This window comes from Nylanderia fulva, unplaced genomic scaffold, assembly GCF_048542155.1.
Source record: "Nylanderia fulva isolate GAGA-0341 unplaced genomic scaffold, ASM4854215v1 Scaffold41, whole genome shotgun sequence".
Classification (NCBI taxonomy): domain Eukaryota; kingdom Metazoa; phylum Arthropoda; class Insecta; order Hymenoptera; family Formicidae; genus Nylanderia; species Nylanderia fulva.
The window spans coordinates 349,806-363,272 of NW_028190488.1; the positions used below are offsets into that span (position 1 = coordinate 349,806).

A 13,467-nucleotide genomic window follows, 5' to 3' on the forward strand; every position below is an offset into this window, starting at 1 on the left:
CATTTGTAGCGAGATGAGAATCAACATGTTCGAGAGCACTTTCTATAGTTGTTCCTTAGAAATTTTATAGAGAGTATATTCATATTATTTTATACAGAGGGTCTCAGGTGTATACGATTTATCGTGATATGATCATGCAATGGGAGGAGAGGAAACTTTTGTTGTCAATTTTTCTAGTTTCTTTCCTAGTAGAACATAAAGATCGTTAACTTTGAGTGATAATATTAATAAGGTAGTAAAGCAGAGGAGTAAAGGATTGAAAAGTTTAAATACATCAGGGGAAAAAAGAATATTTTTTAGACGGTGCAAATTATGTATACGATTTTCGAGTATTTCAATTTTATATATTTCCTCGTCTGACTCTTTCGCGCGCAATTTAAATACAATAGTAACACAATATAATATATATAATACTTATATGATAAAAATAATAAGAGTAATAAGATAGCAGTCGTAAAAATATTAATCATCTATGGATCATTACAATAATAACGCATAATTATTTATAAATCGATATATCTATATATATATCCATATATGTATAGATATATTTATATATATATAAAACATCGATTATATATATATATCATATACCGTGATATAAAAGAATGATTCTTTCGTCACGTAAACATAATCGCGCATTTTGTTCGGCTGAACGCACTATAATACAACGATTATGTACAAAATAATATATATACATATATAGATATATGTATGTATATATAACGCATATATGCATATATGTATATCTGATGACACTCTCGAGGGTTATTAACCCTCGTCTACTTTCACGACGATTATCGAACTTCTAGTAAACACATCATTTTTTTTTCATGCAAGCACACCTTAAGGCCTATCGCGTTAGCGGTATATCTTTTTATTTCATCCGCTAACGACATGCTATGTCGTACACGAAAGACGAGCTACTTCGAATAATATCGTACACGAGGCTAGGCTACATATTACAGTCAGATGCGAAATGGGTCTCGTTGTCCAAGAACCGTCTCGATACGGAAAACAATCGATTTATATATATATATATGTATATATAATTACAGTCCGATCCATTTTATCTGTAATTCTACGAAGACGCAGATCTCTCGTGATACTGCCTTTGGTATATAGTCGATATCGAATCCGGCGATTGCCGTCGTCGACATATTATTTTTAAAAAGTAATTAGTAAAACTAAATTAATATAATTGTAATTTTCCTAACTTAAAAAAGAAAAATGTTTTTAATTTATTTCTCCATTATTTAAATTCTAAATAAATCTTAATCTTAATTTAAGTTAACCTAAAAAGTTAATATACGCGCAGAAAGTTAATATACGTGCAGAAAATTAATATACGTTTGAGAGGAACAAAAGAAATCCCGAAATATAAAGACTGAGGACCCAACGGGATCCAGTTTGAAGTTTTTTAATGTTGATCAAAATTTTAAAAAAATTTTTTAATTAAAAAAGAAGATTATATAATACTAATAAATATAATGGCATCGAAATATTTATCCCTAATTCTAAATTCAGTTTTCCGTCTGAAATAATGTATTCAATTACGTGGTCGCGCCGTGGTATCATCAAATATCACCGAATCGATCGTGTCAATAATACGATAATTAATACAATGTAAAAGGAAGCTGACGGCTTGATAATTCCGAATCGACCGATTCGGCAAAACGAAACTATAGTCAACCCCTCTCGGGCTCGACTTGATCTATCTTTGTTGTGTGTAATTACAGATGATAACATTACAATTACAAAATAGGTCGAGACGCTGGCTAGATGCAGCCAGCGCTTTTCGTGTCAATGAGATGTTATCCGATCCGCGAATCGACATTAATTCAGACTTACTCACTCGAATAAAAAAAAAATGAGACACATGTCTTTATTGTTTCGAGTTAGTCTTCCGAATATCAATATCTAGCTATACGAACAAATTTAAAAATTCTATTCAAATAAAAACCACTCGCGCGCGACAATAATGACGAATGACATTTTGTTATTTATTTGCTGTCCGAAAGCTTATTCGTAAAATTTATTTTTACGCTTCAGAACTCAAAAATTATTATCGTCGGAAAAAGTATGTGTGCTAAATTCAAAAAAAGAATTCATTATTCAGCCGGAGAGTATTATTCGCCCATTCTGGGGCACGTTATAATTAGTCGGAGCGAATCGTCGCGCGCGATCGAATCCGCGAAATATGAAAGACAATTCGTCAGGTCGACAACGACGCCGGATGTCGAATTCATCGGATGACACCCGAAAACGAGAAATTGGATCTCTTTCTCACTCTTTTTGCCCTCTCCCCCCCCCTCTCTCTCTCTCTTCTATCTCGTTGGTTCGTTGAATATTCAAGACCTTCGCGGTGTCGCCGCGCGGACTGCCGCTTTTGCCCCGCCTGGATGGATCGATCGGAGTCGGCAGCGACCAAATATCGCGAGATCCGGCTGCTCTCCGCATAACGGATCCCTAAATATCGGACATAGAGGAGGCGGCGCGCGAATCCCTGACACATCGACCCGTATTTCGACAGACTCGGGAATTATCCCGCTCGCTTGGCCCGTCGTTCTATATCGGACTGGCGTCGGACGCAAGCAAGCAAGCAAGCAAGCAAGCAAGCAAGCAGCAGCAACCGGCACGATCGGATGAAATGTGTGACACGAGCGCGACAACAATAATCGATCCCGTCCGGTTCAATATGTAATTGCGTCCATCTATCGTTTCGCTGACGGAAGACGAGACGAGGGAGAATCGCGTTCGCAAACAACGCGTCAGTCGACATACGTTATTAAGGACGAATTAAAAATGAAGAGAGAGAGAGAGAGAGGGAGAGAGTCACCATAATCGACATTGCGTACAAGAAATCTTATAACCGTTCGATTACATCGGAAAAAAAGAAATAAAAGAAATATTAATACCTTTGCAGGAAATCCAGAAGTTCATTGTTCGATCTGAAATAAACAAGTTGATTTGATCGAGGAACATTAATCTGAAATGAACGATTTATTTATGACTGACGAGATTGCGTTCAAGCAGTCGCTATTATCGATGTGAAATAATCCTGGTTGCAAAGATATCATATATTTTTTCATCTCAATCGCGAATCATAATTCGGTACGCATTCACGCACCTCTCAGGAAAGCCGCTAAATCAATTCACACCTGTCAACGATCCTGTCTTCCATCAGTTTACAAATGATTCTCTCCCGTTTGAACTGACACTTCCGTGCCCATCATCATCGAGCTCCCGAGAACATTTGGCGACGTCGACGGCAGAACTAAAGGACTCGCGATCGATGGTCGCAGTCGCTCGGTGAGCGCTAGCATCACTTGGCAATGCAGGTGCTGAATAGTCGCTAGTAGATTGAGGTTTGTGTCGATCAGACCGGTAGCCGGCGAGAATCTCTCCTTCTCGGCGCTCTCCGTTTCCTCGACAAGCGGCGTCACAACGGTCTTGGGCTCCGATATCTCAAATGTCTCCCTTCCTGCATTAGCGGCGGCCTTGCTCTTCTCTAGCCTCTGCTGATGCTTTAAGTACGAAGTCGTGATAGGGAGGCTATAGTCGATGGGCGTGTTCTTGGGATCCAGCCCGGGGCTCCAGGGTCTCGCCAACGGCTGACTGGGTTGAGGCGAGGGCGTACGTCCCTCCGGCAGCATTCGCTTCCTTTTCGAGGATGCCGAGCTCCTCGAACTCGCTCGGTCCGATTCCGGCGTCCTTCTCGATTCCGGCAGGGCGTCGGAGTTGGCAAGAAGACCGCTGTTCGTCGGTTCTTTCTTCAGTAGGTTCGTAATGCTCAACGGATTGTACTTTTCCTCCTTGTCCTTTTCGAGTTTATCTGTCGCAGCAACGCCGCCGCCGCCGCCGCTCTTGTGTTGCTTCTGGTGCCTATAATTGTGCAAATTCTTTGCCTCTGACGGCGCATGGTGACTGCTATCGCGCAGCCTGGAATTACTCTGCACCGTCGAGGACGATAATGATGAGGTCGCGAGAGCGGCGTTGCTAGCACCTCGACTCGGGCTCAACGGGGTTGGCGTCGACGCCAACGTCGTAGCCGTGGATTGCGACTGACTATTGGCTATACTCGTGGGACTGGGTGTTCGCGGACGACGTTGGCATTCCGTGCAGCCTAGCAGAAATCGCGTTACCGCTTCTCGGGGTAAGAATGCATACGTTTCGGTAATCTGCAACAGAGAGAGAAAAAAGATCGCATTCTTTAGAGCGGTCCAGATTTTGACAAAATATCCACGATTCTCATTTAATACGTTTATTTTATTTTTTAAAGCATATATTATTATTTTAATTTTAAAAACATTTTTGAATTTATTTTCTATTATAATATAGTTCTCAAAAACAAGGGATAAGAATAGATCAAGCTTGTTGCGGGAAACTAATTTTATACAAAGAACTTTAAGACAATTACGAGTGATCTTCTCATTGTCTTAATCGTATATATTATATATACGGCTTTAATAAGTCGTTAACTGATATTGAAAGTGCAAATGAAGGTATCGGCGAGATCTATCGAGAGATAGCGTGTATTGACCAAATTGTACTGTTTCTCTATGTCTAATTTCTCGTATACATTGCTTCGCGACATTGTTACGTTCGAATAGCGGTCGGTCAGGCAATTAACCAATTCCGCGGGACCGAGGCATCGCGCACCCACGTTCGCGCAATAATACAATTGCAATATTGTCAATTGACGTATTAATGTGCACGCCAACGACCTTTCCCGGCTCTCATCTCCGCGTATCGTCGTCACGTGGCGTCGTTTTACGCGCGACGCCCACTGGGGAAAATTCACGAGCCGGTATAACCGGAACTTTTTGATGTCTTCTGCGAGAGGAGGCGTTCAGCCGGAGGGATGTTCTCCGCCTCTTAATAGGAAACGTTTCTCTCCGAGGAGATGGAGGGGGTGGCATAACTTAATCAAGGAGAAGAGCTGCCTCTTCGCTGCGAGAGCCGAGAAAACCGACGGAGGTTGATGTGTACGTGCGCGTGTATAACTGCACGATTCCACAGGGGTGATGATTCTCGATTTGTCCGAGACTTCATGACGAGATCGCGGGTCGAAAAAAGGGAGGGTCGAGTAGGAGAAAGGGAGAGAAATATCGAGACAACGTACTTTAGATTATTGATATGGCAACTTATCGCGGTTCACCGATACTTTGATTTACACTCGAAAAAGTTGTTGCATTATGATATTTGCAACGCAAAGAGGTAAATGTGTCCAATAATGCAATATACGCTTCAATAATGTAGCATATATATTTAAAAAAAAAATGATGATCACTTTTACTAAACAAATATATCAATCTTTTATGAAAGAATGAATTGTTCTTTCTTCGTTTTTTTATCTTATCCTTTATTTTTAGATCGAAACTTTATAATAAATGTAAAGAGACATAAATAATTTTCATGGATGTGATTTTAATGTTTAAATCACTTTAAGGGAAATTCTAGTAAATGTCGTAACCTTACACATTATACTCGCGATATTACGAGAGGATTGATTTTCTCAACTTTGAACAGCAAAAATCGTAATACGTAACGTGCCAATCGAACACGCGCATTAAAGACGCGAACTGTCAAAGGTGAACTACGGCACCGTGTGTACATATCGGTCAACTCGCAACCCTCTTAGCACGTAATAGCAGCACAACTCGAAATACACCACTCTCGACGCAGCGGCAATAGCGGTGGTATCGAGTTGCGCAACGCGAGCCGTGACATAACGCGGGCTCCTCTGGAGCCGATGAATCCCGCCGCCTAACGCCGACTTGAACGTAAAACAGTTCCACCGTCGCGCGAACGCTCGAGTGTGTGAGTAAGCAGGCAATGCAACAAGTGTCCTGAGGTTTTGAATCACAAGCAGATCGCGGCGTGCGAGAAAGAGAGAGAAGAGAGAGAGAGAGGATGGAAGACCGAAGAGTGGGAGATTGGTCGCAGGGGCCGATGTTAAACGATAGAAAGAGACCACGTGCTGGGGGTGCGGGATAGAAAAAGAAGGACAGAGCGAAAGAACAGATATGATATATCCCGGAGAGAGGTTTACGCGAATGCGCGCCGGAACATGTGAGATGACGTGTGGTATCGAGTGTGGTTCGACGCTTGAACGCCTCGATGCCTTCCTTCGGGAACGGTAAATATCGCGTGTCGCGGGTAACCATGCAAGAATTCATCGCGCTCTGCTGCCGATAGCACTCGAATTCAGAATTCGATCGTTCGCGGATCGGCGGATACTTCGATTAGCGCCGAGTCTAATAGGCATGTTGAAACAAACTGAGATATCCGGTTTATGTGCCAAAAAAATGAATGAAATCGCTCCGCTTCTACCTAAGTTTTTAATTTTTAAGTTGTATATTTTTTTGCAAATTAATCTACACTCTCTAAATTTCTTGGAATTTAATTCTACTCTTTTAGAGCGAGATTCCACTCCAAGAAATTAGGATAGTATTATATACATTTGACATTTAAAAAATTTCGATTCTTTAACTAATAGATGTTAAGAGATGCGGGTTTTGATATTAAATGTATGTGTGTTTCCGATTAGGAGATATTTTTAAAGATAAATATAAATTTTCTACGGTATGAGAGAATTTTCTTACCGTTCTGTAGGTGCGTTTCTGACCTGCATGCTTCCCAGGACGTCCTTCGAGATCGACGTGAACGGCGTGGATAATGTCGAAGAAATTCTCTACAATCGCGACTTTCTTGTATACTTTTCCAAGTGGGACTGTACCTTCGGCACCATTTAACGCCTGTGAACACGATAAGATAAAAGAAATTATATATAATATGTTTGCAATGAATAAATGAATAAATATATTTATATGAAAATAAAAAAACATTGTATTATTGGGAATAACATCAGACGAGAAAGACTATGCTAATGCTTTGAAAGATTGACGTAATCTTTGCAAATGTGAATACGACAGAAACAATTTTCATAAAGGTATATCAAATTTTGTAAACATTTGGATTTGGTGATCTCTTAAGGCGTTTGCCTTAAGAACAAAAGAAACTTTTAATTTTTTAATTAAAAAATTTTTTTCCGTTTTTAACATAAAATCGTTAGGATCGCGCTTTGTTTCTATATGTAGTTTAATCGTAGAAAAGCATTTATTATTCTATTCAATCAATAAAAAGAAAAGAGTTCGCAAAAATAATTTTATCGATAAAAAGCGTTTAGGATCCCCTTAATTTGCAAGCTATACTATGTTCGCCATCTATTGTCGGAGGTACTAGTATTTTCCCTTCAATTTTGTCAGTCGAGAAACGTATTCAGTTCGTTACCAACGTTGATTCCGATTCTACTTTATCGACTACCATCATGTTAGGGAATCTTCAAAATAATAACATCTGCTATCGATAAGGCAGATTTCATTCGATATTTTATTATTAAAAATTATGACATTATAAAAAATATTTTTTGCATTGCTATCTTCTCTCAGCTTTATATATTTGTAACTTTTCTCAAACTGCAAGAAATATATTAAATCGACATGTTACATTGGACATATTATCGTCATAATCTTCCTCCTACGTCATCAATATCTCGTGAAAATCAATATTTAATTTAATTTTATATTTAAATAATTATATCGGATGCACAATCTTAAAGTAAAATTTTTCTCAAAAAATTAATCTTTATTTTTACTCCTAAAAGATTGATAAAATATATAATAGATTATCATCAGAATATCATCCAATATATAATTAATATATGTAAAAATAATGTAGTTTTGTAAAAAATAAAATTGATGTATCAAACGAGAATTTTTTCAATTAAACGAAATTGTAAAGTCTTGGGATTTATTTCACACACTACGTCTTTCATAACAAGTCTTATCGTTCCTCCATCTCGAACACATTAACAAAATTTCTCATTAACCGCGCGAAATTCACTAGTTGATGTTATCCGGACGGGATTGAGAACCGCGGCGTCCCGCGTAATCTTAATTAATCTCGTCCTAAGTACCGGCATCGCCCGCGGGCATGGTCGCGGTCAGATTGTTCCGGCGAACTTTGCGACCTCAAGAAGTTCGGCGCGCATGCGCGACATTATTGTATTTCCCTAAACACCTGTTGAAGGGTAAAGTTGAACTCGTGGAGTTTAGTGCTCGGGCTAAGTGGCTGTGGTCAAGCGGGATAACAATAGCGATGCGTAGCTGATCATATTCGCAAAGCGGGCGATTTTTTTCGCGACAAAACATTGCGTTTGAATTAATAATTTTTTTCGGTACAAAGTACATGCGTATCATCGTGGAACATAATAATTTAATAGATGTAAATAATGTAATTCGTGAGATTTAAACAATATCCTCGATTATCATAGCGGAAGGAATTTATTAACTATCCTAAGTTTGTGCTTTAAAAATTGAAGGGAATGAGTATATGATACAGAACGAAAATGGATCAACAGAAATTAGTCGGTGCTAACATTATCTTGATTATATGTCACGCTTGTGAGCATTTATTTGAAAATTCGTACGTAGAATTGAATAGACCGGAAACCGTCTTATTGGCGAATATATGTAATAATCTAAATGTGACATTTCGCCACTTTCTGACGGACATCATCCTGCAATGAACAAGTCGAAACGCGAAACACCGTTCTATAAAACATATAAATTCCAAATTGATTCTCTTTTTATAAAAAAAATCCGAAATCGTCAATCTCTTTACTTCATTATTTAAAGCACATTCTATAACATGTCGTCGAATGCTCATCAAACTTATTATATAATCATTTTCATATCTTGAAAAACGAAACGTCTTTATGCGATAATTTTCATATTTCGTACAACACAATGAAAAAAGAGTTTGGTTGTTTTTCGATGAAACAGAGAATTACTGGTTGAATCGACCAGAATTCCTTTTACTTAATGCAACAAGAATCTTGGTTGCACAGCAAATCAGTTGTTTATGCTAACCAAGATTGTTGCATTAAAAGGAATTCTGATCGATTTAAACAGTAATTCTCGGTTTCGTCGAAAAATAACCAAACTCTTTTTTCAATACATTAATCAATTTTGAATTAATGAGCAATTTTAAAACCATTGGAATTATTTTATATAACACGCACACGTACATACATATAACTTTCAGATACGATGAACACTGAGTGCATCAGAGGGTTGAAACGCGGAAGTGCGTGCACGCACACGATAGGCGCCCACCAAAGGGGCTCAAAGGACTATCCGGGATAAATTTAGCCTTTTATCCGAGCTACTCTCAGTACTGCTTCGCGTTACACAGTCAAGCTAAGCATCTCACCCTATCTTTGCTCATATGACGTAGATCTACTTCAATAATTTAGACTTTATCTAATGTATCAATGTCTATTCTATCAGCATCACTCTCGATTAAAGAAATATAGAACTGGTTTCAACAGAAAAGCTAAAAAATCTTACATGTCATGAATGTCTTTGTCGAAATAGAAATGCGCAGACTTTACGATTAAAACTAGATCGAAATAATATCGGTCGCAATTCCCGTTCTAGTACGGTCGTTTTTTTTTTTTTTTCATAACTCGCGGAAAAAGATTGCGAAGACGATGGCGACAACGAACGATGAAGAACGGTGGAGAAAGAACGCTTCGCGGAGATGAGAAGCGTTCCTCGAGAAGACGAGGCGAGGATCCAGAATAGAAACGCGTCAGCGGCGCCATAAATCCCTACGAGATGTGTAAGACTCGACGGGGCCAAGTTCGTCGACGGTGTATAGCGGCGAAACCGGGCGCGCAACACGAAAATCCGGGGTATAGCGGCTGTTTTTAAAGCCCCCGTGGACCGCGAGCGAGTTTGCATTTTAAACGAACGCGAACGTTGCCGCCGCGGCATGGCAGAGCGCAATGCCGAGGGGAGAAAACAGCGCGACACGGCGACCGGCGAAGCGGATTAAAAAAATTCACGAGGGAGTCTCGCGCCGCGAAAATCTCGTGCGCGAACGAGAGACCGAGAGAGAGAGAGAGAGAAAGCGAACAGTCACGTACCGGGTGGTCCGGAATCGTTTCCTCTTCCGGCGTAGATAACGGATACACTCGGCAACGCGAAAGAAGCACCGAGGAAGAGAGCTCGGCTCTGTCGTCTCTCGCTGCCGAGTACTTTCGAATGTTTCCGTTCTCGAGATATCAACGAGCTATCTAAATGTCTGAAAGTTTTCCGTGAACTCCGTTTTCACTCCGACGAAATGCGTCGTTCACGGACTATCGGGAGAGATAGAAAAAGTTTAATGGCAATATGCTGCAAATATTTTATATATTTTATAAGTTATATATATATATTTTTTTTACTGCAATTTTACTCCCTCTTTCTTCCATAATCGCACTAATCAAAGAACGAAGGAGAAAAATGACCTTCGCGACATATGTCATTAGTTCTCGGAGCTCGGAAATGTCTTCGCTACAACCGCTCGCTACTTACACGATAATTTCGCGAGATCGCAAAGAGATCGCGAGCAACCGCCAGCGGCTATAAAACACGATCCGCGAGTTTGGTCTCGCTCGGAGAGTGCGTATCAATGAGCCGAGGACGACCGCTCTGCGCTAGTCTCGGCTATTCAAACAGTACCGAAGCGGCGTCGTAATAACGTTGCATAATAATGATACTAGGAAGCAGCGGGAAAGTAGCACGGCATCGTTCATGTATATGCGCGCGCGGACAGGGGAGGAGAACGACCATTAAATATTCTCTCAACGAGGTCGGATTACCTCCATTTCACCCGGAGCCAAGCGACGATGATAACTACAATGGCAATATGACGATCCGACGGACAGGCCTAACCGAGCCAGCAATACCGAGAAGTCCTGGTCGCAGTTTTGCTGGCACAACAATCGCCGAGCTTAGGATATCAAGCCCTCTCTTCGGGATCGTTTCTTCGACGAGCCGGAGGCGTGTGATTGGGTTAGTTTGGTTTGTTGGGACGGTCGAGACCGGGCCACCCAGTAGCCATTTAGATAAACGAGCGGCCCCTGTTGAGTGCCGCGGGATGCCAGCGCCGAGAGAAATCCGGAGAAGAGGTTTGAGAGAATGCGCGATAGGAGAGAGAAGAAGATACGATGTCGTGTTAACGACAGAGACTTGCGAGAAGAAAAGCTCTCTGGGTCTGAACCACAGTCATACCCGGTATCAGAGGAGAAAAAGTATTCGGGTTCGGATGACGGAACAAAGAGACGTGACGAGACCTACGGTGGTTCGCTCTTCGAGAGTCGCCGGCTTCTCTCGTCGGAAAGAGAGAATCGAATTTCTTTCGGAATTTTGCTGTGTCATAGTGATTGTGGAATTTTCCATTAACAGTTAAATAAATAAATTAAAAATATGTATGTTCCTTTTTTATAACTGATTATATGCGATTCCTGTGAGAAGCGAAAAGATGAAAACATTTTCAAATTTAGAAACAAATAACAACTACAATGCGTCTCAAGTAATTATTGTATTATTAACAGAAATCTGAAATGTGTGTGTGTGTGTTTGTGTTTGCAATGTGAAAAACGAAGCAGATACAAAAGAATTACAAATCAACCCCATTGTCACATTATTACAGTTATTGCAATTATAAAAATGTCATGTAGATAAAGATATTTTAAAAATTAAGGATTTCATGCAAAATATTCCTGACAATGATAATTGTTCTTGACATGTACGAGTATATGAAAATATTCCGCGATATGCTTTGTCGAAATATTTCGCGTCGGCGTATAATACCCTTATAATCTAAAGGCAGATATTATATAGAAAAGAGAGCCGGATTTCGATATTGGGGGCGGAGAGATATCGGTTTGAACCGCGAGTAGAGACGCAATATCGAATCCATCCTCCGAAATCGCTCCGAAGCAATTTCGAACTTCTCCAAACGGCCATGGGACTTCTTTGGTAACTCGAGTCACCGAGCAGCGCGGAAATAATTCACAACAATCTCTCTCTCTCTCTCTCTCTCTCGTGTGTGTTGCGGAAACAAAACGCACACATACGATTGATGTCGTTTCATATTATTGACGATACAATTCCCGACTGCCGCGCGAAATCGCACTACGCTAATCACGGTCGCTTTTTTTTTGTTTACTGACAGCGATTTTTCCCGCGGCCGTTTTATTCGCGCTTTTTAAATCCAAAAGCACCGACTGTGGATTTTTCCGATACCTCTCTTGGTACATCCCGCGAACCGCGTTATCGAGGTCATACCCACCATAAAGCGTCCCATTAGCTCCGGGCGTACTCACGTTACACCCACAAACTATGCTACAGATCGATACAGAAAAATGCGAGCGGAACTTTCTTCGCATCGTCCGTTCGAATTGCACACATTTTAGCGCATCCACTTATCTTCCGGCATCTTTCGAAACTTTATGTCTCTTATCTTTCATTTAAACAGATACCTTAATCGAGAAAAGAGATTACTCAATTTTATCGTAATAAAGACAAATAAAACGGAGATTCACAGAATTATTGATCGAAAACCCTAATAATTGCATCCGACGTTAAAATTATTTATCACAATACGCGCGCGTTTTATCTAAATGACACAGAGAGAAAATCCATCCTCCGGCAATAATCGTGGGATGCAATTAACATTATCTTCCGTAAAATGCAATTTAGACTCAGTGTGCATTAGCCTCTTCGCGGCAATATTTTTCGGCCGATAAACGAAGAATGAAGAACGGTTTTCCCGAAAAACTCCATTTCCAGCACTTTCGTCAGTAACGGGGACCGCTTTATCGCGATCGTAGCTGTCATAAAGTGTCCCGGCACCTTCTTGGAATGCCGGACGAGTTTCGGGGGCGGCGACGTCAAGGGAAGGCCCCCCTTCTCTGTCGGATCCCCCCCCCTGTGGAAACGCAAGAGGGAAACTTTCATCGCTCTCTCGGCCGACCCTAACTGTCCACTCGTAAAACCACTCGTCGTCGTCGTCCGTCCGAGTGGCTCCTCGTCGCATCGCTAACGACAACGACGACGACGACGACGACGACGACGATGAAGCGCGCGAATCGATAAGAGAGGAGGTAGGCAACGGCAACTCACACCAGTATGCCGACCAGAACGGCCCGTGACCGGAAACCGATCGCGCGCCGATCGCGTAGCCAATCATCCGAAAAGCCGCGTCCGCCACGCTTGCGAACCGAACGATCCCGGAAAACCGGAACGTCCGACCAGAAATGCCGCCCACGACCCGTTGGAGACACCTCGACGAGATTGCTTCCAACTCGAGATAACGATCGCAAATTTACGCTTGATGCTTCCCGAAGTTATTGACATTCATTTTTACGATTTAGCAATTTAGGCTCGTATACGCATATTTCTACAATTTTTTGTAAGATTCTCATTAATTTCGTCTATATGGTGTCTGGTGAAAATACAATTAATCGATTAAAATTGGAAGCCTTATGCAAAATTTCATAACAATTTCTTATTTAAAAATTTTTCTCTATACAATTTGTCGTGACACCTAAATACCTTAAGATTAACT

General features: G+C 40.8%; 1 protein-coding gene across 1 annotated transcript in view; it reads right to left on the reverse strand.

The window, feature by feature from the left end:
* Positions 1 to 328: 328 nt before the first annotated feature.
* LOC114943692 (uncharacterized) overlaps positions 329 to 13,467 on the reverse strand; it is a 45,977-nt gene continuing 32,838 nt past the window's right edge. The window contains 2 exon segments of the mRNA XM_029319371.2: positions 329 to 4,181; positions 6,609 to 6,761. Coding sequence (XP_029175204.2) covers positions 3,189 to 4,181; positions 6,609 to 6,761 — 1,146 coding nt within the window. The 3' untranslated portion in view covers positions 329 to 3,188.